At 50.8% G+C, this 27,995-nt stretch overlaps 11 protein-coding genes across 11 annotated transcripts; 7 read left to right on the forward strand and 4 right to left on the reverse strand.

Annotated features, from left to right (window-relative positions):
* Window positions 1–1,246: 1,246 nt before the first annotated feature.
* On the forward strand, window positions 1,247–2,121 carry N7477_000115 (KxDL motif-containing protein; the record flags this gene model as incomplete). Its single annotated transcript, XM_056961778.1, has 3 exons — window positions 1,247–1,551; window positions 1,698–1,850; window positions 2,040–2,121. 3 exons carry the CDS (start codon window positions 1,247–1,249, stop codon window positions 2,119–2,121), a joined length of 540 nt encoding a protein of 179 aa, XP_056826781.1.
* A 793-nt stretch (window positions 2,122–2,914) lies between these two features.
* N7477_000116 (AAA family ATPase SEC18) lies at window positions 2,915–5,527 on the reverse strand (the record flags this gene model as incomplete). The annotated part of the gene is made up of 5 exons (XM_056961779.1): window positions 2,915–4,307; window positions 4,354–4,728; window positions 4,764–4,780; window positions 4,829–5,144; window positions 5,193–5,527. The coding sequence occupies 5 exons, from the start codon at window positions 5,525–5,527 to the stop codon at window positions 2,915–2,917; spliced, it is 2,436 nt and encodes an 811-aa protein (XP_056826782.1).
* Window positions 5,528–5,838: 311 nt separating this feature from the next.
* On the forward strand, window positions 5,839–7,024 carry N7477_000117 (uncharacterized protein; the record flags this gene model as incomplete). Its single annotated transcript, XM_056961780.1, has 2 exons — window positions 5,839–5,846; window positions 5,896–7,024. 2 exons carry the CDS (start codon window positions 5,839–5,841, stop codon window positions 7,022–7,024), a joined length of 1,137 nt encoding a protein of 378 aa, XP_056826783.1.
* A 219-nt stretch (window positions 7,025–7,243) lies between these two features.
* Window positions 7,244–9,051, reverse strand: N7477_000118 (protein arginine methyltransferase RmtB; the record flags this gene model as incomplete). The annotated part of the gene is made up of 4 exons (XM_056961781.1): window positions 7,244–7,991; window positions 8,047–8,284; window positions 8,345–8,749; window positions 8,814–9,051. The coding sequence occupies 4 exons, from the start codon at window positions 9,049–9,051 to the stop codon at window positions 7,244–7,246; spliced, it is 1,629 nt and encodes a 542-aa protein (XP_056826784.1).
* A 188-nt stretch (window positions 9,052–9,239) lies between these two features.
* On the forward strand, window positions 9,240–10,651 carry N7477_000119 (Mo25 family protein; the record flags this gene model as incomplete). Its single annotated transcript, XM_056961782.1, has 5 exons — window positions 9,240–9,344; window positions 9,397–9,457; window positions 9,527–10,038; window positions 10,096–10,368; window positions 10,418–10,651. The coding sequence occupies 5 exons, from the start codon at window positions 9,240–9,242 to the stop codon at window positions 10,649–10,651; spliced, it is 1,185 nt and encodes a 394-aa protein (XP_056826785.1).
* Window positions 10,652–11,429: 778 nt separating this feature from the next.
* N7477_000120 (putative TBC domain protein) lies at window positions 11,430–14,015 on the forward strand (the record flags this gene model as incomplete). The annotated part of the gene is made up of 1 exon (XM_056961783.1): window positions 11,430–14,015. One exon carries the CDS (start codon window positions 11,430–11,432, stop codon window positions 14,013–14,015), a length of 2,586 nt encoding a protein of 861 aa, XP_056826786.1.
* Window positions 14,016–15,722: 1,707 nt separating this feature from the next.
* On the forward strand, window positions 15,723–17,691 carry N7477_000121 (allantoate permease family MFS transporter; the record flags this gene model as incomplete). Its single annotated transcript, XM_056961784.1, has 9 exons — window positions 15,723–16,014; window positions 16,068–16,183; window positions 16,233–16,299; window positions 16,353–16,492; window positions 16,543–16,819; window positions 16,874–16,974; window positions 17,035–17,224; window positions 17,297–17,410; window positions 17,471–17,691. 9 exons carry the CDS (start codon window positions 15,723–15,725, stop codon window positions 17,689–17,691), a joined length of 1,518 nt encoding a protein of 505 aa, XP_056826787.1.
* A 252-nt stretch (window positions 17,692–17,943) lies between these two features.
* On the reverse strand, window positions 17,944–18,588 carry N7477_000122 (uncharacterized protein; the record flags this gene model as incomplete). The annotated part of the gene is made up of 1 exon (XM_056961785.1): window positions 17,944–18,588. The coding sequence occupies one exon, from the start codon at window positions 18,586–18,588 to the stop codon at window positions 17,944–17,946; it is 645 nt and encodes a 214-aa protein (XP_056826788.1).
* A 2,522-nt stretch (window positions 18,589–21,110) lies between these two features.
* N7477_000123 (glutathione S-transferase family protein) lies at window positions 21,111–21,931 on the forward strand (the record flags this gene model as incomplete). Its single annotated transcript, XM_056961786.1, has 3 exons — window positions 21,111–21,238; window positions 21,295–21,500; window positions 21,558–21,931. 3 exons carry the CDS (start codon window positions 21,111–21,113, stop codon window positions 21,929–21,931), a joined length of 708 nt encoding a protein of 235 aa, XP_056826789.1.
* Window positions 21,932–22,791: 860 nt separating this feature from the next.
* N7477_000124 (uncharacterized protein) lies at window positions 22,792–25,496 on the reverse strand (the record flags this gene model as incomplete). Its single annotated transcript, XM_056961787.1, has 4 exons — window positions 22,792–23,151; window positions 23,202–23,831; window positions 23,872–25,413; window positions 25,467–25,496. 4 exons carry the CDS (start codon window positions 25,494–25,496, stop codon window positions 22,792–22,794), a joined length of 2,562 nt encoding a protein of 853 aa, XP_056826790.1.
* Window positions 25,497–25,836: 340 nt separating this feature from the next.
* N7477_000125 (uncharacterized protein) lies at window positions 25,837–27,927 on the forward strand (the record flags this gene model as incomplete). The annotated part of the gene is made up of 9 exons (XM_056961788.1): window positions 25,837–26,038; window positions 26,102–26,141; window positions 26,196–26,290; window positions 26,358–26,679; window positions 26,731–26,855; window positions 26,906–27,339; window positions 27,390–27,446; window positions 27,505–27,588; window positions 27,640–27,927. 9 exons carry the CDS (start codon window positions 25,837–25,839, stop codon window positions 27,925–27,927), a joined length of 1,647 nt encoding a protein of 548 aa, XP_056826791.1.
* Window positions 27,928–27,995: the final 68 nt, after the last annotated feature.

Consider the following 27,995-nt stretch of genomic DNA (forward strand, 5'->3'; position numbering starts at 1 on the left):
AATCTTTGTCGCTTTCTCCATGGTTCGTCGGCCCATGCAGTGATGTCCAACCCTTTGATCTTCAGGCCGTGTGACCCTGGCTCTTCTCCTCTTGGTGCCTTGCAGCTCCTTTGAGTTTGGGGATAGTTTGGACTCTGTGTAGGACATGCTCTCATTCTTTGACCGAAATGGCTCGGACTGAAGTCCGTGAGCTGATCGATTGCCAAATTTCCGGGTGCTGAGCAGGTCCGTTCTCTTCGTCATCCCTTCGGCATCCTGTTAGGAGACTCTGGTACAGCGTCTAATTCGCAGTTAATATCCGACCGGGACTCGGCAGTCAAGTGCTTGGATGAAGAAGGTACACACATTGTATGTCATACGGGTTCTTCTGTAGTTCGTGGATGGGCCTCGGTCGAGCGAATCAAGTCGAGCCTCAAGGTCAACGCCCGCGACCCCAGCCACCGAATTTCGAGAAGATGGGAATGATTGCGATGAGAAAGGAGCGATCAGTAAGATGGGAAGGATTCAGAGAGGGAGAGGGAAGACAAAAAGGCAGAAGAAATCACGGAACAGGTGAAGGAAGGGCGGCGTGGTCCATTTTTATACTTCGCCTGTGCGGTTCTCACCTCCACCTTTCACCATTTCCCCCCCCCTCTTCCCTCTCCTTCTTAGCCAACTTTGCAGATTTCATTTCCAAGTTTTCGCTCGGACCCAGCAGACGGTCAGACCAGGCGTAGTTGGTTTCTGGGTGGAAAGACACGGGAGAGCGGAAAGCCTCTAGTGGAGGCATGGCCTGGGCCGGACCAGACATCGAATATTTTCCCACCCGGAGCGGGGTCATGGCGGTTTCAAAAGACGAATCGGCGGACAGAGTCGGATCAGCAAATGCAGCCGAAGCTCGGGGATTGGGGGGATTGGGGGATACAGACGAGAGAGGGGGCGAATTCATGCCTCCATATCACTCCATATCCCGCTGGTCCAATGGCTCCCAGACCCTCTTCCATCCTTGTCGATTCTTTCCCTGCCTCGTCACCAAGAGGCGACCCCCGCTGGATGGAAGACTCTCCGGTGAAGGTTATAAATTCCTTGATCTGATCCTGCAGACGGGGGATCCCTTCTTCTTCCTTTCTCATCCTTCTCGGCTCCTCCGTTTGCAAGCCCTAGCCTTGGCATACTATATCACTTCACCCACTCTGACGCTTCGTGTCTTGCATACCATTGCTTCTTGCACATAATCTGCAGTTCCCTTCACAGCCTACACATCGACATGGCTACCCACCGTCACTATTATCAGCCCGCCGCTGCCATGCACATGCCGTCCAAGGCACCGGGCCCAGCAAACATGTACCCTGTGTCTCGGATGCCAAGATCGCCGCCAGAGTATTCCGACGCCAGCACTACCGCCGGCAGTCGTTCTTCTGGCGGACTCACCTTTAGCTCCGCCGGCGGCGATTACGACTCCAGCTCGGCATCGTACTCTGGCGTGGATGTCGTGGATGTCCTGAACGAACGGATGCAGAATTCCTTCGATCCGACACCTCTGGATCGAGGACTGGCGAAGCAGGCACAAACGTGAGTTTTCCAGCGAGAGTACCATTCTCCAAATCGGCAACATGCCGTTCTCGCAGCCAGGACAAGCATTTCTCAAAAGCACTTGGACATTCAAGGATATCGCTACAATTGGCAACAGCTTGCTAATCAAATTGCTTTCGAAACAGTTCTGGTCACCTCAACGCAAAGCAGCAAGAGCTGCTAGAACTGCAAGCCCTAGCCCAGCGCCGGCTGAAGGGGGTACGAGCCAACTTCAATGAAGGACTCAAGACAGCCCGCGAAACTAAGCGAGATCTCGAATGGACGCAGAAGCGTGTCAGGTAAGACAGCCCCCAAAGCCCCATCCATCTTCACCAGAAGACGAGAAGTTGCAAGTTCCGCCCCGCTCCGCTTGAAGCGAGGTTCACATAACCTCCGCTCCGCCAGCACTTGGCACGTGCACCTGCGATCGACAGGGCATCAAGTGCGGCGCATGCAAGAAATCGAAGGTTAATGAGGACTGCCAATAGCGCGCTGAAGAGCAAGGCCGAGAAGGCCCACCCGGACGAATACCGACGGGCCTCGAAGAAGTACACCTTTGACGACTACTGATTCGGTGGTGGACCCCTGAGCCACCCCGGTAGCGTGTTTCAATGCTTAATCTAACGACGATGATGAATTCGGATAAAATCGGGACTGTTTGGAAATCTGGGGCTCTGGGACGGGATGCGTGTCTATTTTTGGGTTGGAATCGGCGTGCTCTGTGGTATTTGTGTATAGCTCTTGCCCTAGTTTGTGGACTCAGTCTGTATCTGGGTGTATACTGGTGTGGAGGTCATGAATGGTACTCGTTTTACCTGCTTTCCCTGTTTTGACGTAACGCTGGTGCTTTCCGGCCAACGAGGAAGCGTAAATGCTCGATCTAGCTTGTATTTGGCCGAACACTTCGCTCAGTATTGAAGGTATTAGCCCTAGGATCAGTGGAGAAGGGCCAGTCATAGGCCGTAAGTTACTGAAGCTAGGGTCAGGATTTCGTATAATTCTTAAACCAAACTTAACAAACTTAACAGGGTTGAATTAGGTTAAGTCCCGGGTCTAGTTAGATTCTTGCCAGTTAGGGCTCCCGAAGTCTTTCTTCTTTCGAAGGATTGATACTTCATTCAATCCTATTCTAACAAGGGAGGCAATCTCCTTGATTCTATCTATCCTCAGAAGCCATGAAGAGTGTAATTATGACAGAATTGTAGGCCGCTTCATAAAAATGAAGATTATTGCTTACATAGAAAAAGGAAATCGAAGATAGGGAACGAGAAAGGAGAAAGACTTGCAGGAATGCACGCATATCCGTCATGAGTGTAGCGGGTTGACAAGACTCCGAAAGCCCAATTCTATCTATACACTATCTTCAGAAGGCCTGCTCCTCGATCGCCCGGTTGATCACACGAACAAAGCGGCCCACCTTATCAACATCCTGCTTGGCTGTCTCAATGCCAAGCAGAACCTTCTTGATACCAACACTGAGTCGACCATCCTCAGCCAAACCACCGACTCTTTCAAGAGCCTGAGCTATTTCCCGGGCATCAAAGGCGCCGGACTGCTCCATGACATAACGCAGCTCGCCAAAGGAGCTAACGTTAGGAACCATGATATCCGAGTTGAATGAATTGTAAACATCCAACTGCTTCATCAAAGCACGCTCGGTGGTCGTGGCCAGAACCAGCAGGCGGCGGCCGTGCGAAGGCTGCTTCCGGAGGAAGACCATTAGGGCCTGAAGCACACTGTTGCTGAAGCGGGGGCCGATGGGCACCCAGTCGATAATTCGCTCGATGTTGTCAATCACAACAATACTGGTTTGACTCTTATAGGCGCTGTCAAAGATTCGGCTGATGTGCGAGATCTTCGCCGGCTCACTGAAGCCAACCATGTCCTCGGGGCTGATCAACTTGATGAAGGGGAAGCCAGAGTCGATGGCAATTCGAGCAGCGAGGGCGGTCTTTCCGCTGCCAGGAGGGCCATGCAACAACACAGAGAAGAGCGGGGTGGCTTCAGCCTGCCCAACTTGCTTGACAAATAGCTCACCCTCACGCATGATCTCCTTGATGACATTCGAGTAGTGAATGACGCCATACTGGATGCGACTGGAAAGCTCCTCCTCAGAGACACCAAATGCGGGCTTGACTTCTTCAAGGGCTCGGTGGAAGTCAGCTCGGTTGACCTTCATGTTAACTACGTCATCGTTGATACTGGCCATCGTGCCAACCTTGACATGGCGAGAGAAGGCAAACGACGAAGCGGACTTGACTAGACCCGCGATTTCAGCACCGGAGAAGTTCTTGGTCAAGTGCGCAAGCTCTTCCAGGTCCACGTCGTGATCCATAACATTGTTTGTTCGCATCTTCTCTGTGTGAATATTGAGAATCTGACTTCGACCCTTCTCATCAGGAAGCGAGATTTCCATGTGGACCTCGAGACGGCCGGGACGCAGCAACGCCTCATCGATCATATCCATTCGGTTGGTCATTCCGATCAGCAAAATGTTGTTGAGCTGGTCAACACCGTCCAATTTGGATAATAGCTGATTAACCACGCTGTCACCAACGCCGGTACCACCACCTGCACCGCTGCCACGCTGCTTGCACACAGCGTCCAACTCGTCGAAGATGATAATGTGGAGACCACTCTCGTCACCTTTCTCCTTGAACTCTTTTTCGGCATCTGCGAACATCTTTCGGATGTTCTCTTCAGATTGACCGACATATTTGTTCAAGACCTCAGGGCCGTTGATGATCTTGGGCTCTCTAGCGTTCAGCATCTTTCCGATCTGGCGAGCAATCAATGTTTTACCGGTACCAGGGGGGGCCATAGAGCAAAAGACCTTTAACGTGCTGAATTCCGAGCTTCTCAACGAGACCTGGAGGGAAAATGCGAGAAGCAAAGGCACGACGGAAAATGGTGCTGAACTCGGAGTCCAGACCGCCAATTCCCATATCCTCAAATTTGAAGCCAGGTTGAATGATTGAGTTCGCAGCGGGGCGGCGGTTTGAAGGCTTAACATTGATTCCGGATTGGGAATCCTTGAAGAAGTTCAACTGGGTATGGCGGGTGACAATTCCTCGCGCCAAAGGATCGGTCTCGATTTCACCAGATGAAAGGTCAGGCTTCTCCGATGTAAGATCCACACGCTGTACCGTCTTGACATGAAGAAGAAGCGGAATGCTTCTATGATCCATTAGAATTCTTTGTCCGGGGCGAACAATTGGTTTTCAAAGTGCTAATTCAGTTAGTCAAAATTGTAATGTCGCCGATGGAATCGACTCACTCTAATAACGGCATTTGTCAATTCATCTTGATCATATGCGGTCTCCACGCGCTTCTTAACAGACGCAAAGCTAACTTCAATATCCGCAGATCCCAAGTAGGCCTGACCACCTTGGCTGAAAGGATCATACAGCTGTACTTTAACGGCATCTCTCATACCAATGTTCGCCCATGTGCGCTGGGGATCTGACATGCCAATAAGTCCAGGAGGGAAGCCTTCGAGAGGGCGAGCGGAGAAGACATAGATGTCATTGATGAGGACGAGGACGTCGGTGCCATCTCGGGAGGTGGGAATGTCCTGGGGTGATACGGCAACGCTTCAAAAGGTCAATACTGATCGAAGTGGTGCCAGACGAGTAGCATACAGGTTACCGAAAGTGTAGTTCTCGTTAGGGCTCTTCGCTGGGTTGAGCATCCAGGTCTGACCTCCGGCTGGCCGTCCGGATGGAGGCCGAGCAGGCATTTGCTGCGGAGGTCTTCCCATCGATGGCGGAGGTGCTCCATATCCCCTTGTTGTAGCAAAAGCATCAGTCATGGGCACATCGTAATCGCGGGAATCACCAGCGCTGGATACGGGGGCGAGGCTGTTGTCATACCGTGGCGGTGCTTGGTTAGGGTTCGAATAGCCTTGCTGTGGGGGCCGTTTGCCACCAGACCCAAAGGGATTGGGAACTGATGGAAGATTGCTCCGATTGAACATGACCGGGTTGTAGTCGAATAGCTTAGTGAGAGAAGTGGGAGGTGTAGGAGTGAGGTGTCGCCACTCTTGTCTTAGTGGGAGCAGGCAGCGACGTAGATCGAGCTAGTGCGGGTAAACGGTATCGGGTTCGCGAAGAGGTACCGTGGCTCAGTGCCGAATTTCAAGACAGGGAGGATTAATAAGATAGATGATGCTGGCCAAGTTGACAAGCTGGGGAAATCAGTTGCGCCGGGAACAGCGTCGGGCCGTGGGGCGTTATCGATAAGGACAGCTCTGACTGGGCTGCTTCATCCCTCAACTCCCGGCCCACGATGCCGCTGTAAGTCTTCTTTCACTACCTCGTCGTGATTTTTACTGACGCAATATAGTCATCTGCTCGGCAAAAAGTCATGGAACGTCTACAATCCAGAGAATATCGCCCGCGTCAAGCGCGACGAGGCACAGGCCAAGGCCCGCGAAGAGGAGGATGAACGGCAGATGCAAGAGGTCGATGCCGAGCGTCGAATCCAGATCCTGCGTGGAGAGCGAGTACCTACACCTCCTTTACCACCAACATCCCGTGAATCGCCGGAAGTATCTCGGCGGAGCCGAAAAGCCCCTGACGACTCGGGGAGGAATCGCATCAAGAGACGTCGCCTTGCTGGCGAAGATGACACGGACAGGGACATCAGAGTAGCCCGAGAGGACGCAGCTCAAGCAGTCGCCAAACGAGATGAGCTATCCATAGCCGCCCAGAGAGAACGTAAGGAAATACAAGTGTCCCTTGTGGACAGTGCTGGCCACATCAACTTGTTCCCGGAGCGAGAAAACAAGAATGCTGAAAAGAACCCCGAAGCCCAAGCCGAGGCGATGCGAAAGAAACGTGAATTTGAAGACCAATACACGATGCGGTTCTCTAATGCTGCTGGTTTCAAGGAGACCGCTGGGCGCCAACCATGGTACTCTTCTGGTGACCAAGCTGCGACAGCACCGAATTCAATGTCCGAAAAAAATGTATGGGGGAACGAGGACCCAATGCGCAAAAATCGAGAAAGGGCTCGTATGGATGCCAATGATCCTCTTGCAGCAATGAAGCGCGGTGTGCGGCAGTTGAAAACGGCACAGCAAGAACGAAAAAAATGGAACGACGAGAAAAGAAAAGAAATAGAAGACCTCAAATTTGATGAGCGCCAGCGCTCGAGGCGCCAGTGGAATCGCTCAACATCTAGAGATAGCCTTGATGGTTTCCGGCTTGATGCCCCAGCACGCGGAGACCGTGGCTCTGATAAAAAGGAGCACAGGAGTTCTCAACGTCACCATCGTCACCATCGTGATGGAAGCCGTGATCGACGTCGTGATCGAAGCCTAAAGCGTTCGTACCGGGATAATAGTCCTGAACGTTCTCATCGACGTTCATATTCTTCAGAGCGTACTCATCTGCATCCCCATGATGAGTCCCATGCTTATGACAGGCGTTCGAGGAAGTCTGAACCTGGCACATTCTACGGGAAGCGTTGATCGCATTACCAATTTTATTGAGAAGCAGTACTAAAATTTCCAGTTGATCTTCTATGCGCAAGTTTCGTTTCATCGGAGCAAGATTCGAAAACCATATCCAGGTCGCAGAATGCCTCCGCTGGGTATAATCATCTCTATCCATGCGAGTCGTTACCGGAATCTATTTTATCATGACCATGAGTAATTTGAATAACTTTGAACTTTTGAATCATATGACGTTTATGCAAGAGACCAGTGCTGGGCACTCTTGGTGTTCTCATCTTGCCACTCGATGTCAAGGTTCAGCAAGCGAGACCCCTTCTCCTTCTTTTCGTAGCCAATCTTGCCGGTGAGGACCTGTCCCTTCTTAAGAGGCTTAGGTGTGTGCTTTCCGTGGTCGATGAGGCACACAGTCTGCATCCAGTGAGTCTGGGTTCCATCGGGCCCGGTGGTAAAGGCCACAATGCCCTTCTTCTGCATCTCCGAGGGAATGGCATTGTCGGGGACTATCGTGTCTCTGGACGGCATGAAGAAAATATCAAACCAGATAGCCCAGCCATCAAGAGCGTCGATATCCTGGTTGATAGTTACCTGGAACTCTTTCACGAAGGTCAACTCATCGACAGTGATGGTGTGCAAGGGCAAAGGCAAGAAGACAGCTGAGTCACCAGCCATTGATGTGGACTCGGTGCAGCGAACGAGAGCCTCTTCGTAGATGTTCAGCTTCATGGGGTTCATCTTGAAGCCATAGACATTGTCCCAGAAAGAAATGTGGGACGCAATGAAGTCCGGGTCGGCATAAGGAGCGATCCGCAGAGTGGCGTGAGAGGGAACCATAAGTCCGTCGGGGGCGAGGTAACGGTCCCTAGCATAGATGACAGAGTCGAACATGGCTTCGAAAAGGAGAGCGTAGCCCATCCATTCGGAGATGATGATGTCGACCTTCTCGACGGGAAGGGTGACTTCTTCAATCTTGCCGCGGATCAGACTGCCCAAACGTTAGTACATTATAGATCTGCGCATAAGACGTTGGGGGTCCATACGTGATAACGTCGCCGAGACCGTTGTCATACACAATTTCCTTGGCACGGTCGATGATGTCCGAGTTGTCAACTGAGATGACCTTCTTCGCACCAGCTTTGGCGCAGAACATAGACAGAATACCGGTTCCACAGCCGACATCCAGAACAACCTTGTCCTTGAAGACATGCTTGTTCTCGTAGACGAAGTCACGATAAGCATCGGTACGAATAGTATCCTTCAGCATGGACTCATGGATTGCTTGGAAAAGTGAAGTTAGCAAACGAAGCGGAAGACATAAAGAGGAAATGGCGAACGCACTGTTGTAGGCGTAAGAAGTAAAGTAGCCCTCATCGGCCTCCTCGATCTTGTCAGCGGGAGACTTCTTCACAGAGGCACCAGGCTCAAGCTTCTCATCCTCCTTGTTCAACTGGTCGGCCAGCGACTTCTGCACGGCGAGTCTGTATTCGGAGAATTGAGTCTGAAGTCGCTCAAGATCTTCCTGGAGTTCAATGACTTTGCGCTCCGCGTCGTTGCCAGGTGCGGCCTCGGTGTCTTCCGCAATATCATCTAGGCTGTATAGAAGAGCATCGTCCTCCAAAACGGGCTTCATGAATGCATCGTCGGCGAATTTGGCCTTGGAAGAAACATCGGGGGTCTTGTTTCCAGCCTTCACCTCGGAACGCACGTAGTTAACCAACTTGATAGTATCGAGGAAGTCCAGGCCTGTCATGAAAATGTCGTTAGTCTCAGACCCTTTGGACATTTAGAGATCGCTTTTTGAACATACCAAGTTCCTTCTGAATCTTCAACAAGTCGAAGCTGTGCTTCTCCTTGCACTCCTGCAGCATGGAGCGCACATCAGGGAAGACTTGCTCGGTGAAGAGCCCAACAACGGGCTGCGAATCATCTTCGGGCTCAACATCTTCCCAGCCCTCCTCGTTACCAGAGTCGGAGTCATCCGAAATTGAGCGTGCATCGGCGGGGACAATGTCCACAGGAGGTTGAGTAGCACTAGAGGAAGCCATGATCGATTGGAGTGCAATTGACAAAGACAGTAGAGGGGCAAGCGATAACTAAAAAAAAATCACTTATCGGCATAGCGGCCTCAGGCCAACCGTTGCCCCGCCCCCGTTTGTTTATTACTGCCGTATCAGTGATGTACCGTCCTTCCGATCGATAGACTCGGTCCTCCCTCCACCACAATTTCGGGGCCATGGCTTTCTTCTTTAACCGTGGCCGATCGCGGCAACCTGCCGATGTTGTTCGTTCAACTAAGGAGCTCTTGATGAGACTTCAAGAAGCTCCTAACACACCCAAGGTCCGAAAGCTCGAGATCATTCCTGTGACGGAACCGCTAACGCGCTAAGTAGGCCGAAGAGGATCTTGCGAAGCAGCTCAGTCATATGAAAGTGATTGTTCAAGGGACGCAAGGTTAGTCGCCCGATTTCTTTGGATGAATTGCCGCCGAGTGCGAGCGTTTTGGACTGGATTGGAATGCAGGGCTGACGCCCTTGATTGCAGAGGTCAACACGTCCCCGGATCAAGTCCACGCTTTGATTCAAGCCAGTGTTCAAGAAGATCTGCTCTACGATTTATCGCGGTCCATTCATCTGCTCCCCTTCGAAGCTCGAAAAGACACTCAGACGATATTCTCCCATATTTTGCGTTTCAGACCTGCGTCCTACCAAGACCCCAAAGAAGCTCCCAAGGATCCTCCCGTCATCTCCTATCTTGTCCACCATCGACCGGAGATTCTCATTGAGCTTTGTCGAGGATATACGCAGAGTCAGAGCTCCATGCCATGTGGTGTGATCTTAAGAGAGGCGCTCAAGTTTGACGTGGTCGCTGCGGTGGTCCTTTATGATCAGTCGCATGAGGGGGAGCCGGCCGTGCGCCTATCAGAATTAAAGCCTAACCTCCCTCAAAAAGGAGACGGGGTATTCTGGAACTTTTTCGATTGGATCGACAAGAGTAGTTTTGAAGTGAGCGCCGATGCATTTACAACATTCAGGGTGAGAGTCGAGCGCCGAGGACTTGTGAAGCGGCTGTGACTGACTCGTGTGCGATAGGAAATCCTGACTCGGCATAAAAACCTGGTGACTGCATATCTCGCAACTAACTTTGAATTATTTTTCGGACGATTCAACAATATTCTGATACAATCGGACTCCTACGTGACCAAGCGACAGAGCATCAAGCTGCTCGGAGAGATTTTGCTGGACCGCGCGAACTACAACGTAATGATGGCTTATGTGGAGAGCGGAGAGAATCTCAAGCTATGCATGAAGTTGTTGCGCGATGATCGCAAGATGGTGCAATACGAGGGGTTCCACGTTTTTAAGGTATGTGTCGCCGATCAGGGGGGGAAAGCACACGCACTGACCAGCGAAGGTATTCGTGGCCAATCCGAACAAATCGGTGGCTGTCCAGCGAATTCTCATCAACAATCGCGACCGACTCCTCAGATTCTTGCCTAAATTCCTGGAAGATCGCACTGACGATGACCAATTCACCGACGAGAAGAGCTTCCTGGTGCGCCAGATCGAGCTGTTACCTAAGGAGCCTGTGGACCGGAGCCGGCCTACACAGTCGCAATCTGGGGTCAACACGGCTGCTGTCGCCTAAGTTTGATCCAACGGTGGACCACTGGATCCCACTGCCAGTCTGTTCCCCTTTTTCTTACGCCCATGATGATATTTGAGGAAGTATAGCCAGGATACTTGGTCTCCTTTTTTGCATTGGCAGCTGAAGGTCTGCTGGTTTCACAGCCTTCGGCTAACTGGAGTTTCCCACGTCTTTATTTTTCTTTTTTCTTTCTCCTGTGTATACATGTTACTTCGGGGGGGGTTTTACCAAAAATTGAATGGATTCCTTGAACTTTACGCGGAAGTAGACTTGCATTTACACGGCAGTACATGATCTCACCCCGCAAGTGAGCATTTATGAAAAGAGCTATAAAAAGCACGACTTCATCTAAAGAGCCAGGAAGCGTTACGCTGCCGTGGAGTGTTCCAATCTAAGGACAGCTAGTGTGCTAGTGTCCTCCACACTCGTTGTCTAGTCTCGTCCGGTCCCACTGCTGCGCGGCCCAAGTTCGTTGGTGGGACAAAGATGCAACGCCCCTAGAATTTGAGATTTTGTCTCTTGCGACAATTCACTCCTTTTTTCTTGTGTTCTTGTAGCCCAAACTACATCGCATTCTACCTTCATTCCTTAATTGCGTGGAATGGTAAAAGTGGCCTCCCGCGCCAAGGCTCCACCTCATCCATATCTTTCTCCTTTCCATTTGAATCTCCAGATCCTGACGAAACGGTGATGCGGGATCACTTGTCGCTCCTTTATTCCCTGTGATCCAGTTTCAGTACAATAGCCCCTTTCGTGCCCATCTGGCCATGCTGGGATCATGGTCAATGAGACTCCTGCAACATTGCCCGTCCCAGAGTCGCGCTCGATCCATGCCTTGTCCTGCGACACCGATCCGCAGCGTCCACCCGCCGTTCGCTCGGTCTCGCTTCCTACACCTGAAGATGTGCCACAGAATCACAATGGCCGATCTTTAAGCACCAGCTCCGCGTCGCCTCGTCATCTTGCCCGCCCCGCCACAGCCGTGGCGGGTGTGAATTTCTCGAGGAGGCACAATGGATTGAGACCGTCGACATCTGGGGGAGACGGAACTCGCCCCTTGAGATCGGAGGGTAGCTTTTCTGACGCTCCCTCGCTTCACAGCGTGCCCAGCATTGTGATCAACGATGCGGCTTCCCGCCCTAGCTCACGACCAGGCTCCCGGCCTGGTTCTCGCTGGTCGGAGCGCAAATGGCCTGGCTTGAAGAAGAGATCGGTGGAATTGGAACGGGACATGGACACGGACACGGAACAGCCACCACCGGTGCCTAGGATCGAGCCCTCATTCAGTGTTATCAGCATGGATATTCCGACGGGCTCTTTGGACGGACTGGGGCAATCGATGAAGTTCTCTACCCACGGTAGCCTAATCAAGAAGGACAAAAGAAGTCCACTTCCAAGATCTAGACCTGAGCAGGTATCAGAGGAGCCCAGTGAGGAGCGGTCTGAGATGAGCTCCGGGCCCCCATCCGAGCGACAATCTATACAGCAAGACATTGATATTACGACGGAACCTTCACCCACAGCGGAACAGCCAGAAACCGAGAAAGAATTGCCGAGGGTGACCCCGCGACCTCCGAGGCCGCAAAGCATGCTTCGCCCAAGACAGCTTAGTCTTCAAAGTAGAGCTATCTCTGCTGATGAGGATATGTTGTCCCGCCGAGTGCGGCTCATGTACGAGAAAGGCGATGACAAAGTCACGGACTCAGACGTGGCCAGAGCAATGGCACATGATAACGGCGTGCTCTGGGAAGAGGGTACACCTGACGCAGAAAATGTTTCGATTGCTGGCCCCAACTTGACTGTACAGAACGGTCATTCTGAGTCGAATGGTAGGGCGTCTGCCGAGGTCGAACGCATCAGAATGAAGCGGGAGACCCAGGAGTTGGCAGGTGGAATCGAGGATTGGCAAGATGTTGGGGCAGGGCAGGTAGATCGCTATGGCTTCATCCACGCACCTCCAGATAGCACCGAGCCGCATCCCATTCAGCGGGTCACAACGAGCTTATTGATTGCCTCTGAAGCGCCCCGCCGCAAGCGCTCGATTCGATCACCGTCTGCCCTGGCCAGTAATCGATCTTACAATGGTCGTTCGCCGACCCGCAAGGCGTCCCAAAGTTCCACAGGAGCCCGTCCAACCTCCTCGGCAAGTACAATTAGCGCACCAGTACGGCGCTCAACATCTCGCCTGCGTTCTGCTACCAATCGTCTCCCTCACAATCGAGACCGAAAGTTCACCGACGAGGCAGCCGATATGCTCACCCTTCCAGCAGAGGCTGCAAACGATGATGGGCAAGACACACCTATTGCCCGCGCAGCTCGCAAAAAGGAATGGCAGCGTGAAGACAAATGGACCAAGATGGCGAAACCAACAAAGAAAAGCGGGAATGGTGGGGGCATGTCATTTGAGTTCGACACCACGAGCTCGAAATTGATTGAGCGGACATGGAAGGGCATTCCAGATCGGTGGCGAGCAACGGCCTGGTACTCTTTCCTTGCGACCAGCGCAAAACGGCATGCGGACAGTCCGTCCGAGGATACTCTCATTGGTGCTTTCCACGAGTATCAGTACGTCTCTTCCCCAGACGATGTCCAGATTGATATCGACGTGCCGCGCACCATCACTAGTCACATTATGTTCCGACGGCGATATCGAGGGGGGCAAAGACTGCTCTTCCGAGTCCTTCACGCTATGTCATTGTACTTCCCTGATACTGGCTACGTGCAAGGCATGGCTGCTCTAGCGGCAACCTTGTTGGCCTATTACGATGAGGAGCACGCATTTGTCATGCTTGCCCGGCTCTGGCGACTTCGCGGCCTCGAGGAGCTATACCGATCTGGATTTGCCGGACTGATGGAGGCTTTGGACGACTTTGAGAGAGAGTGGCTTGCTGGCGGTGAAGTAGCCACCAAGTTGGTAAGATTTTCCCTCAAGAATAGCACCTTGAAGACATTGGCTAACGAAATTGAATTACAGACCGAAGTAGGAATCCCACCCACTGCTTATGGTACTCGTTGGTACTTGACTTTGTTTAATTATTCCATCCCCTTCCCCGCCCAGCTTCGGGTCTGGGATGTTTTCATGCTTCTTGGAGATTCCGAAGACCTTTCTGCTCCCGCGAGACCGAGCACATCCTCTAGCAAAGGAGGGAAGAAGGAGCCTGGCACATTCGGCCAGGGTCTTGATGTACTTCATGCCACCTCGGCTGCCCTTATTGACGGCATGCGTGACATTATTCTTGACTCGGACTTTGAAAACATCATGAAAGTCCTGACCAGCTGGGTTCCAATCAAGGATATCGAGCTGTTCATGCGTGTCGCGAAGGCGGAATGGAAGGTCCACCGCCGCAAGAATACCCACCACTAATACCCTGTCCATTTCTCGGCCTTGATGTTCAGCTGCGCCACTACCCTTTTCCTATTTTATTGTCATGACGGTTTTCATATACCCTAATGATCGGGCCGAATCCCGAACCGCACGATGTGTCTAATACTCTTATACCCAATCCCTGGTCCCGGAAATTGGTCCATTGCAGTATCCCAGGAGCAGTCCTACTAATACTGCTTACTTTATTTTTAATTCCTGTGTACCCTACCCTGCAGTGTCTCTCACTATTCTCAAAGAATCCTTTTCAAACCCAATTCTTCGTCATGAAATCCTTGAACATGTCCAGGTCCTGAGATGATGTTGACCCCGTGTACCTAATTTCTCCTTCTATTCTCACAACCTGTGTCCATCGCCACTTTAATATCGCAAGCTATACTATTCGGCTAGTCTTGCTCATCGCAGAACAGCAAGTGTTGCAGCATTTGGTCGCAGGCCTACGTTCGAGCCTATGGTACGTCTTGTGAGCCGCCTAACAAACAGAGAACAAACCGATACTCTCTCAACTATAAGTCTCATACTTAATCTCAGTCTACTTGTAGTAGTAAAGTCGAACAACCATCGATCTTTGTACATAGCGTTGTACTCAAGAAACCAGCACTTCTATTTCTACTCTAGCAGACCCTTTCCACCACGAGACCCGATTGCCATTACGAGCACACAACGCACGAAGGTGGTTGCCTTGGACTTGTTCCATGATGTTGACTGCATTGCAGAGCAATGACGAATGTGATGAGTATATGGAAGTACTAATGTGAGTTTCCCGCCCTGAAGTCGAATGACTTCACTTCAAGACTCTATGACTGTAGAATTGTGGTCATTGAGCTGAGATAAACGATATGTTCTGTGTACCGATGACCCTACATCATGACTGAATGGGATCAGAGGCGTTCTCATCCACAATCATATGACCCCGAGGACAGCTAGAATTGGGTGACTCAACAAATGTGAATGCTTAGTATAAGGGCGAAATGAGACGAGCTTTTTCTCAGGACCTTTTGGGAAGGCCTTTGGTCAGCTCAGGGCTTTGAACAGCCTAGATGCGGTTGTACCTGGTAGCCTCTGATTGCCGAGGGTCGGACAATTATCCCGCGCTAAGGAATGGCGAAATATAGATTGCTAGGGTCTTTATCATTAGCTGCTGCTGCAAGTTACACGTCTAGAACATGTTGTTAAACCTGCAGTGCGGGGGGTGGGGAGACAAGTAGAGTGTGGTAATGTTCGAAATGGGGGCATGCACCGTTCGGTACTCTCGGACAAGACAAACAACACAGAGAAAGCTGCAAGGGAGAAAGCCATTGCGCTAGCGCCGGGCGTTCCTCTCAAAGGATCGATCGTAGTTATTATTACGGGGCCTTAAGTCGCGATACGGAAGACTCGAGTTCCAACTCCACAGCACATTCACTATAGGGCTTTCCTTCTCCGGCTTAGTGTAAGGGCCATGTGAGATGGGACATCCCGGTAGACTCAGTCAAAAACTAGTATCGCATCGACACGAGAGTAAAACATAGCAAGTATCTCCCGAGAGAATAAAACCTTGAAGGCCACCGTGCGGCATGAGGCTGGCATACCCCTCATGCCAAGGCAAGAATCGAAGAACCCACGCGAAAAACGCGGGGGTTGCGCAGTGTCAGTATAAATATGAATGAGAAGAGCTCCGCATTTGCTGAACCTGTATTTTGTGCTGCCATGCCCACTTCTATAGAGATGGCGGAAACCCCCTCCGAGCGCCATGTCGACCATGTTGAAAAGACGGTCGTACATGAAACCATTCCGGATAAAGAGTCGGGCACGATTAGCTTGCACGAACTTGCATCGATCGATGAAGCGGCCGTTCTGCGTAAGATGGATCTCAGACTGATCCCGATGCTCAGTGTGTTGTATCTTCTGGCATTCTTGGACCGCGGCAATATCGGCAACGCCAAGATCGAGGGTTTGGTGGAGGATCTACACATGACGGGGCCACAGTATAATTGGACTTGTATGTGTTGCCATCGTCATTTCCAACTAGGGAGTCTGACTGGAAATTCATAGTGACGGTGTTTTTCTTCACTTACTGCGTCTTCGAGCTGCCGAGCAACCTTCTGCTCAAGAAGCTCCGACCCTCGCGATGGCTACCGCTCATCATGGTGGCATGGGGAATTGTAATGGTAAGTTCGCATTCCCATGGCGATTGAACGGTGTTGACCGATTCTGAAGACATTGATGGGCGTGGTCCAAAACTACAGCGGCCTGCTCGCCACTCGTCTGTTCCTGGGTGTTGCCGGTATAGTTCAAAACCCCGTCTCTCCAAACATCCAATACTAACACTCCAAAAAGAGGCGGGTCTGTACCCCGGTGTAGCCTACTATATCACCTTATGGTACCCGCGCCACCGAGCCCAGTTCCGTCAAGCCCTGTTCTTCAGCGCCGCTAGCATCGCCGGAGCATTTTCCGGTCTTCTGGCATACGGCATCGCTGTACGTTCCCTCGACTCATGATCAAAGCACGTTAAGCTCACATCACATAGAAAATGGACGGTGTCGGGGGATACGCCGGATGGCGGTGGATCTTCATCCTCGAAGGCCTGCTCACGATCATCGTAGCCCTCTTTGCCCCGCTCGCTATCCACGATTCTCCGGAAACAGCCACCTTTCTGACCGAATCAGAACGACGCTTTGTGATCCATGCTTTGCGGACCCAAAACTCGGCAGACAAGCGCGAGATGGTACAAGATGAGGGCGAGTTCCGGATGAAGTATGTTATTGATGCGTTTACGGACTGGCAGATCTATCTGGGTCTATTTAGTAAGTATTTCTCAACTTCGATGAGTGGCATGTCTAGTACTGATGATGATGAAGTGTACTGGGGCATAACCTGTCCACTGTATGGAATCTCGTTGTTCCTGCCCTCTATTATCAAGGATCTAGGGTACAAGTCTTCTACTGCTCAGCTGCTCACTGTAGGTCATCTCATCTGCCATGTCTACGATTGAAAACCGCAGCTAAACACTTGCATCCAGGTCCCCATTTATATCACAGCAGCCATCGTCGCTGTCTGCGCAGCATGGTTCTCCGATCGTCGCAAGCAGAGGTCTCCATTCATTCTGTTCTTCATGGCCATGATTGCCATTGGCTTCGTTATTTGTCTTGCATCGAGCGGTCGTGGGGTGCCAGGTGTGGTGTACTTTGGAGTATTTGTCGCGGTCATCGGTAAGATCTTCGCTTCCTATAAATGAGACAAGCCGAGATAGAAAGTCAAAAACACTAACAGAAGACACACAGGAATCTATCCCGCCTTTCCCGGAAACGTCACTTGGTTAAGCGTCAACCTCGCAGGCGACTACAAGCGGGCTGCCGGAATGGCTATCTATATTGGTCTAGGAAATCTAGCTGGAGGTGCGTTCGGGTGATTTGCTTCGATCTTGATGATGCAGTGACTAACAAACCACCGTTCAGCCATGGCTTCGAACTTCTATCGCACACGGGATGCACCGCAATACATCCTCGGTCACTCTCTTGAACTTGGATTCGTGATCGTAGGCATGATCGCGACTGTCATTATGCGATTTACGTACCAGCGCATTAATCGGAGTAGGGATCGTATGGATCCTTCACAGTATCCGGCGGATATCGACTCGATGGGTGACCGATCTCCTCTTTTCAGATACATGCTGTGATCTTCGTTGGCTTAACGTGCGCATAGTTGATATACGATGGATGAAGAGATTCTATACTGGCTTGAAGTGGATCCAGGGACGACATCAAGCTTCATGCGATTGATAACATATACAAGATAAGGAAGGGTCGGTGACAATAGCATAATACCTCCGTCATGCCATAGAGTAATCGGTCCACCCGCGTCGAATCTTGGCCCGGGTATCGTTGGAATACTTGAGAACGAGGGCTTCGGCGTTGAGAACAAGGTCCAACTAAGGTCTATCCAAATAGACAGCGCCACCCGGCGAAGATATCTTTTCGATATTGAAAGTAGTTAATGGATGATCTTGAGTGTCTCGATGTGAAGTGCGCTCTTGTTCTTGCTCTTGTTTGATTTCCTCGCGGCCTTGTAGTTCTTTGCGATCTAACAGTGCACCGGTGTGGAGCTCAGCGGGCGTTGGGTACTCTCCTTCGCCCGATTCATACGAGCTAGATTGATCTCTCAAATCTAGCCGGCGTTGAGATCTTGGTGATCCTTGGGTCTCTCCAATAGATCCATTCCCATCATTGGGGTCTGCTCCTGCAGGCGTATCCAGCGAGCGAGGTGGAGGTACTTGATGATGATGAGGGTATGAGGATTTTCGCTTACGGTTCAATGGAACCTGGCTATCCGTCGACGCAGAGGCTGGTACTTGTGGAGGCACCCAATGGTGGAAGGAGATAGATGGAGAGGATCGGCTTGTCAACTCGTCTCGGATTGCAGCGGTTTGCTGCTGCCGTGAGATACTTGTACGTGCTGTGGAGGAAAAGCTTGGGATTGTCTGAGCTTGGATAGGTACGTCTATCGCTCGAGCGCGGCCAAGGAGCTGCGAGGCACCAGCAGTCTCGAAGTGTAAGCGTGGTAATTGTGTTGACATACTTCCAGTTCTCGATGGGATGCTTGGAGTAGACGAGGTGTATAAAAAGGAACTTGTGGCGCGTAAATCACGTTGCGGTCCTGCCGGAGCTTTTTGAAGATGTTGGACGAGTGGAGGAAGAGTGGTGGATGACCCCGGGTTGGACAATGGTGCTTGGTTATGATGGCAAGGGCTCCGAGAAGTTGCTTGCATATGGACAGCCCCGCTCCGCGCCCACTGCTGTTCCCTTTCTTGGGCTTGAAATGGAACACATACCCCATTCCCATTCAAGCTAGCGAACAGAAGCGGCAGTACATCAGGCGGAACACCAGCACGTAGGGAATCCGCCAAAATCGCCTGTTCGACCTTGCGTTGCTCTAACTTCAACGCTTCCTGTCGGGTTTTTCTTCTTCCTGACTGCGGCGGTCGTCTTCAGCCTTTGCCCGCAGCCAATGTTGCATATGCTCTGGATTGTCTGACAACTCCGGAGGCGGGGGCATGGGAGTTGGCATGACTCTGGATGATCGGCATAGGACCAGGCGGGGAAGAACGATTCGAAACAAGCCTATAGATCAGTTCAGCCCTGGGCACGGACGATCACTGCGTAGTCCACAGGGCTGTTGGGAATGATCGGTTGAACATGAGAGCTGGTACTTTGCTGCAGGAAGACTTTGGTGGTCAGCAAGACCGGATGTAAAAGATACCGTCAGCAGTGCGAAAGAGCAATACGATACGCATGTTTTCCCCGAAGCTCAAAGTATCCCAAATAGGAAAGCACCTACCGATGAGTCAGCATCCGGAGGGCGAAGTTGCGTAACGGGAGCGAGGCTGTGAACTAAATGGACTGGAAAACGAGGAGGGCCCGGGGAAAAAAGCTTGAAACACGAACTTGAGGAGGGGCTCGTTGAGGCAACTCTGAAACCAGAATCTATTCAGTGCGGGCCGGTCCGCGGCAGCACGATTGAGTACGTCGAAGATGGAGAGTGATTGAGGGGTTGAGGGGAAGGTGGGAAGAGGGGGCCAGAGAGTCTTTGAAAGATCATCTGAAAGACCAAAAGCACGGAGTCTGGAAGGTACGAATGATGGCACTAAGCTGAAGGACACTTCCGGAAGTGTATCGCCCTCGCCCTTAGCCTCCTAGGAGCCGCTTGAAGCGGGCAAATCGGCATCGGCAAGCCAATGATAGACGATGGCTGGTCAAAGTGAAGCAGTAGAAGCGGGCGGGATGCGAGTTCCGCGTACCTCTAATCCACTTACCGATCCACTGTCCCAGGGGAGTGCCATTGCGCGGCACTGGACTGGGATGCCCGTGCGCTCACGATCCCAATTCAGGCTTCATGTTTGAGATGGATTCAGGGGAAATTCTCCGCCTTGACGTGCTTGGTGGCTGGACTTGGCATATCCTTGAGCCGAGGCTTACCTTATTGCACATTGGGAAGATGGAGATCAGGTCAGTCCAATAAAGCTGTGCGAGTCAGTTGTCCAAATGAGGAAAGCGATGGAGATCGTACGGAACACACGCGTCGGCTACTGGCGTTAGTCGCTCCCACTAGCCGGCATAGCCCCGGAAACCAATTTTGAAAATAGAAGATATTAGTCCAACCCGTTTCAATAGACGTATGGGAAGACATGGGAGACGTTCGAGGCAAGTGGCCGAATTATGACAATCAGAGCGATCTTTTGAGGGACCACCGGTGCAGGTGATCGGTAACGAGTTTCACTGTCAAAGATCGTGGAGAGTGTAGAGTCTATACATCTATGCTGTATCTGAAACCTCGACTACTGAGTTGGTGAGCCTCCCCTCTTGTGGCAAATCCACCATGACACGCTCTTCTCGATCAATCAGGAACTATCAATAGAATCGCCAAGGCCAATAATCAGCCTTTAATGTGCAGTAGGATGCCAAGGCACGATTGAGAGCGGGACCTAGGAGATCGCTCAAAGATCATGAACAGAAATTAGCATTGTTGCCACGGTTGTTGCCCAGATAGTCCCCGGCAGCATTCTGACCTATCGAGAAATTGACTATAATTTGGTCGAAAACAGCGACTCATTACACTAGATATGTCAGCAATCAATAGAGACAGATCGATGTCGCAAACGGCCGACATTAGGTTGAAAATATTAGTGAACAAGCCGGGTCCAACCTTGGCTGGAGCCCAAAGAGGGTAATGCCGCATCTCCAAACACAAATATTCGCAGCCCACTATTACAATATTATATCCCCACAATGAGACCAGTGTACACCTCCAAGATCTTTCAATAGAAAAAGAATCTACTGAATCCCGGAATGTCCGTTAGAAGAGGGAATGACATCATGGTCGCCAAGCTGACAAATGTGAAATCCGAAGGGCCGAGGGATTGACCTTCATAGCACCTTGGGGAACCTATCAGATGTGGTACGAGAAGTCCAAAGCTCAAAGAATGTTCCGCGGTTCCTACGAGGCTAAATACTCGTAATGCTCCCCCGCTTACTCTCCTCCAGCTTTAAAGCTGCATCCCGACTCTCCCGCATCTCTTCAACCATCGCACCCTACTCCACCATGTCTAATATCACACTATACACCTGGCCCACGCCCAACGGCGTCAAAGCCTCCATTACCCTCGAGGAGCTTGGCATCCCATACAAGACCGAGGGAATCAACATCAGCACCAACGCCCAAAAAGAGGAGTACGACCCCTCCACAAGATACAAGATAAGACGTTCCGATCACTAACGTCAAATAGCTGGTTCCTGAAAATTAACCCTAACGGCCGCATCCCCGCAATCCTCGATGGCTCCCAGCGCGTCTTCGAGAGCGGTGCAATTATGATCTACCTCGCCGATAAATACGACACCGACCGCAAAATCAGCTACGCCCCTGGCACCCCCGAGCACATCGAGCAGCTATCCTGGCTGATGTTCCAGATGGGCGGTCTTGGTCCCATGCAGGGTACGTACCACAGACATGCAATACTTCCCCCCCCCCCCCAAACTTACCATCCTATAGGCCAAGCAAATCACTTCCGTCTCTTCGCCGGCGCCCGCTCAGACTACGGTATCAAGCGGTACATCGACGAGACTAAACGCCTATACTCGGTTCTCGAGTCTCGTCTGCAGGAGAGCCCTTATCTGGCTGGATCTAAGTATACTATTGCTGATATCGCGAATTTCTCATGGGTCCGTAGTGCACCTGATGCGCTGGAGATTGATCTGTCTGAGTTCCCGGCGCTAAAGAAATGGGTCGATGAGATTGGGAAGCGCGCTGCGGTGCAGAAGGGTCTGGATGTCCCCTCGACTGGTTGGACTCACGAGCAGCGGACTGAGTTCTTCCGAAATGCGCGAGCTAAGATTGATGCTATGTCTAATAGCGATAAGTACTAGGTTCGGTTTCAGCTGTGCGCTGGATATGGCAAAGTTACGCTATGAATAGCACGTCTTTTGAGAATGATGACCAGTGGACGCGATCCATTGAGAAGCATTCTTACATGTGCATTCTCACATGGTTTCACGTATATTATTTTAGACTTTTTTCAGAGCTAGTAGCTCAATATGAATGCAAGATCCGAGAACGATGATTGGAAGGGGAATTAAAAGGGTTGAAGAGCCCAAGCATGTAGACGAAAACCAGTAACAGCTAGATACAATCGCGTGGTCATATGATCTACGGAAAGACCTCAGTCTCGGAACAGCTCCTTTGATTCATTTACAGTTACTGATCTTGGTACTGAGGCTTAACGCATTGCTCAGTAGCCTTGCCACAAGTGAAGATCAGATAATAGCTTATTGGACTGCATTCCTCAGACGGAGAACATTCCTTGAAACACCGAAAAAGGCCAACCTTGTGGCCGATTTTCACCCTCAAACACGCACTTTGCAAGCCCTTCTCTCGATCCCTGAAAAAAGAATACTACTGCCCCATTAATCAAATAATTCATACCTGCTAACAAACTGAGCATAGAATGTGAGATTGGTCTGAAACTGCGGGGTTCAATCTATACCGAGTGGTAGCATTGTCTTGAAGTCAGGTTGTGGATCTATATGACATTTTTTTTCTCATTTGCAGGACAAGCATCGAGATGGTTCAGATAGACTGTATCATTTGAAGAGTTATAGAAAGGCAATGAAAGAAATTGTAGTTGTTATGTCCAGATACGGAAGTCTACTTGATATTGGAGAACGCTAACCAGGCAAAACACGTAACGAAACCATGGTAATGCATCGAACAGGAGACCAGCAGGCACTCAGATCTCTCCAGGCCGATAGCTTCCCCAGGTCTTGAATCCAAGCTGCTCATACCATCCATCTAGAGCAACCCAATCCACAAAGACACCTTCAATACCACGTTCCTTCATGTGCTCAATAGCATGGCAAACGAGAGCCAGTCCAATTCCCGATGCACGGTGATCCCCGTCAACACCCACGCAGCCAATTAGACCTGTGTTGGGGCCACATATCTGAGGGAAAGCCCAGGCTTCGTTGAGGGCTGCGACAGGAGGAAGCATAAGGGTCCATCCGACTTGACGGTTTTCGGAATCAAAAGCTGTCATCACGCAAGAGGGATAGTCTTTAGGGTGTAGCATGACATATGCCTCGACCCAGCCCTGAATCTAGTTAGTGACGTATGTTTATTTTGCAATTGAGGGATGCTCACAGCATTGTAGGAGAAGTTCTTCCTCTGACCGACTAGACACTCTTCGTAGTCCTCAGCTTGGAGAGGTGCAAATCGGAAACCACGATCCCGCGCACGTTTCATATACTTCTCTGGCGATTGGAAATTTCGAATGTCTTGATATAAGTCTACGGACCTGGCTTCGGGTGGGCTCAGTCGGAATCCGCGGTGCGTGAAGAATTCTTGAGCACCGGGAAGCTCGCGAGGTACCCCAGGCCAGAAGCGAGGGAATGAGCTGCCGAGTTTCAGACAGTTCATGCTGAATTGCTTTCTGAAGAATGAGCGGGCTTCGTTCAACAGAGCAGTTCCAACACCTTGGTTTTGGAATTCCGGTGTCACTGCCAATACAGCAATGTGAACAACCGAGTTTGGTTCGCCATGAGCATTGCTGTAAGCAAGACAGAATCCCACCAGTCCCGAACCTACCCGAGCCACAAAATGGTGCGCATTGGGGCGAACTACCAGCGCGTACAGAGCCTCTGCTGGCAGAGCATATGTTGGCAAAGCTTCCTTCCAGACGGCAACAATTGAATCCAGATCCTTCTCGGCGTTGAAATGTGTCACTGCTGCAGGAGATTTGATTGAAGCACTTGGCCCAATGGGAAGGGTTCCCTGGGGAAGCTTTCTTTCCAAAAATGATGTCGGCGGCCACAGAGAAAGACTCAACAGTGGGCTCATATGTGGTCAGATAGGTTTTGATTTCAGAAACATCCAGCCAGTCGTAGGGCTGACATGCAGCTATGGATACCAACGACTTCACATGCCTGGGGAGTAAATTCCCTAGCGATTGCTGGTATGGTGATTCTTTGGCGTTCATCGAAACGAAAATCACGGCATCAGCGGATTTCACGGCAGACCATTGCTCGTCCGATAATCCGTCTTTGGGGTATTTAAGTTCTTTGATAGATTGATTGTACCTTCGCAGAGTGTTGAGGTACTTGGCGGAATCGTAGTCACCGGCCTTTCCCATGCCTTCTCCGTCCACGGCGCCTCCAGCAGGAGTTCCATCTCCGGGGAAGAGGAAAACGATGTTAGATGTACTCGACAGCGGGAGAATACTGGCTTCGTCGCGAACAAGAGTCACTGATCGGTCATATACAGCCTTGAAAATCTCAGAATGCTTCTTTTTCAGTGCGTCAAGCTCTGCAAAGTCCCCTTTGCGTATAGCCACGTCCCAGTTCAAGAACTTGTCTTTTAATTGGGCGACATGACGACAAGCATCATTGAATCGTGATTGTGTGAGCTCTCCAGATTGCACCGCTTCAGTGACCCTCTTGATAGAGGCAACGTGCACATCAAATGTGTGGCACATCATGAGACTGTCACTTCCTGCCTGAAGGGCAAGGACCGAGCCGTTTTCTGTACCATGTGTAGCACGAATTCCATCCATCTCCAGACAGTCCGTTATGATCATTCCATCGTAGCCCATATCCTTGCGCAAAATGCCAAGAACCTTGGGAGACAGCGTAGCAGGGAGCTTATCATCAATGTGCGGCAGTAAAATGTGGGCAGTCATCACAGTCTCGACCTTCTCAGCAACCGCACGGCGGAATGGAATCAATTCACATCGCTCCAAATCATCTCTTGTCTTTTCAATGACCGGAAGGCCATAGTGAGAGTCAGTAGATGTATCGCCGTGTCCCGGGAAGTGCTTTACACTCGGAATGATGTTCTTCTCGCGCAGACCTCGCGCTGTGGCACTTGCAAACCGGCTTACATACTCTGGATCATCGCCCGGACTACGTACACCAATAACCGGATTCAGAGGATCAGAGTTGATGTCGCAGACAGGCGCGTAGTTCATGTTAACTCGGAAGAAGCCCAGAGTTTCGCCCGTAGCTACTCCTGCTAGGTAGGCCGACTCTGGATCATGCGTGGCGCCAAGAGCCATCGGTCCCGGGATCTGGGTGGTCATTGGAGGGGCAATGCGAGTAACTTGGCCATTCTCTTGGTCAATTCCGATCAACAAAGGTCGTTTGTGCCCTGCTAGTCGAGCTTCATGTTGCAGAGCCAATGTCAAAGCCTGTCTAGATGTTAGCGTCGGTGAGTCCTGATCGGCGTATCGGTCTACCTGAAGTTGCTCGGCGCTTTGGTAGTTGCGGGCGAAGAGAACAATGCCTCCCACATGATATTCATGGATTAGAACCTTGATCTCAGAGCTTGGAGTGTACCCGTGAAATCCGACCGCAAACAGCTATCGCGCCAGTCAAGAATGGGGTCTCAATGGCTATAGATAAGAGGACAAACCTGGCCAACTTGCTTTTGCAGATCAGACATGTTGAATCTGAAATCCAGAGACCTAGAGATCTAGAGACCTAGATAGTGCCACGAGGGGGAGGACAAGATAAAGAGGAGTCGCCCCATTTGGCGTTGCTCCCCGCGGTTCCACTCATCCCGTGTCGATGCAACGTTCCACTGAGCTTCGCGCTTGCCCTGAGACCTTGGACTTCGTTGATAAGCCTAGATCCGCCCAAGGCTCGTCACTCCATGCTAAATGCGGGGTAAAGAGAAGAATAGAAAGGGTAAGGGGAAAGGGCGAGAGGCCGAAGCTGAACCTCTACTTGCCTCATCTCCATACTCAACGATAACGCGATATTCGGATACATCGGCCACAGTAATGGACGATGTTACAGATCAACTTCATGATACCAAAAACCCCGTGGCACAAGAAGAAGCCGCCATCAAGGTAGAAAGTGCAGGGTTCCAGCCATCTCACACACTGCGGGAGTACGAGCGTTTATTCGGAGTCGATGAAGATGCCTATGAGCAGCCTACCACGACCAGGAAGGAGCTTTGGTCTTATTACCTTTACTACAATGGTATGTTCATGAGGCTCTTCGCTGTAGATCAAACTCATCAGCTAAACAATCTTGCTACTCCAGGGGACAACGGCGTGGGTCCAGGATCATACAGCCAAGCCCTGTATGTTCTTGGAGAACACTCAAGTATCAAGATCATTCTACTGACAATCTGAAGCTTTCAGTGGGCATTGAATGGTGCAGGTTTTCAACCCGACACTGATCCACCCAAGCCCTGCACCAATACATCAGCATGCGTGGTTCCTTGGGCGGGTGGCACCCGATCTATTTTCCTCGGTCATCCTGATCGCTAACGGTCTGTGTTTTGCATTCATGACAGTCATTTTTGTCTGGCTCGGAAGCGCTGCCGACTACGGATCTTTCGGCAGATGGCTTCTTCTGGTCCTGACTGTCGTCTGCTGGGCGCTGCAGTACGGTATGATGGCCATCCGCGATCCAAGTCAATGGCCCATTGCCATGGGCCTGTACGTTGTCGCGTACATTGCCTACGGTGCTACCCTAGTTTTTTATGCTGCTGTCTTCCCTCGTCTCGCTCGGTACATGCCGCATGTCCGCAAAGCTCGAGAGGAGGATCTGAGAGAGGGCAAGATTGATCAGCAGGAGTACGACGCTATCGAGTCATTGGAGAGAAACCATCTCAGGTATCCTTATGACAGCGCTTTCACTCGAAATCAAATACTAACATCACATAGCAACGTGTCTACTGCTCACAGTAATATCGGGTATCTGCTCACCCTCGCCCTGAATCTAAGTGTCCTACTACCCATGCAGAACAACCAATACTCCAACAACCTTGCGCTCTGCCTGACAAATTCCTGTGAGCTCACCAGTCGATACATACTCGCTTATTCTGACCTTTTTCTGCAGATTGGGTGGTCCTAGGTATTTGGTGGTTCATATTCCAGCAGAAGAGACCCGGACCAAAGATCCCCAAAGGATCCAACTACGCTACCATTGGCTTCAAACAGATCTGGCTGGCCATTCGAGAAATCAAGGCCCTACCACAGACATTTCTGTACTTCGTGGCCTATTTCCTTCTCGCCGACGGGCTAAACACAACAGGTACTCTCGTCAGTATCATCCAAAATGACTACGTGGCGTTTTCTTTCCTACAACTCACCTACCTTGGTATCGCACAAGCGGCTTGCTCTATCACTTCCACCTTTGGGTTCTGGTACATCCAGAAATACTTCAAGTTCAAGACCAAGACAATGTTCTTATTTACCAACTTCTTCAGCGTCTTCATACCATTCTGGGGCATGTTGGGTCTGTGGACCAACAGGATCGGTTATCACAATAGGGTAAATGCTGGAACAATTCTCACATTGGCATCGCACTAACCTACCTCCAGTGGGAATTCTACTTCTATAATATCATTTTTGGACTTTTCCAAGCACCTTACTATGCAGTAAGTACAAGTCACCTGATGTGTCTTGCTCGTGGACTGCTAATTCAGCTAACCCCAGTACGCCCAAACAATGATCAGTGAACTTATGCCTAGAGGCTATGATAACATGTTCTTTGCTCTTTTCGGTATCACCAATCGCGCGGTAAGTTCAGCCTACTTAAGTCCCAAGTTACTTTGCTCATTTGACTTTAAGTCTTCAATTATCGGTCCAAATGTCATCCAGGCTATCATCAACGATACCAACAACAACTGGATGGGCTTCCCTTTCCTATTCGCCATCTGCACCGCCGCAATGATCGCCATCGCCTTTGTGGATATTGAGAAGGGCCGTAGAGATGCCAGAGCCTTTACTGAGAAACGCAAAGTAGATCGTGTGGTAGCTGAAACCGGCCTTCCTGCCAATGCAATTGTGAATGGGAAGATGGTGGATGATGGCGCAGTGGCTACTGGAACCGATGCTCATTCTACCGAAGTGCAGTGAGAGAATCAGAAGATAGCCATTGACTCATTAGAAATTTCCAGGCTCTAGTCTATCAAACGTTCTAGATA

Source organism: Penicillium maclennaniae, assembly GCF_028827695.1.
Source record: "Penicillium maclennaniae strain IBT 15551 chromosome Unknown utg000001l:1.0-3280838.0:1.0-3283122.0, whole genome shotgun sequence".
In the NCBI taxonomy this organism is placed as follows: Eukaryota; Fungi; Ascomycota; class Eurotiomycetes; order Eurotiales; family Aspergillaceae; genus Penicillium; species Penicillium maclennaniae.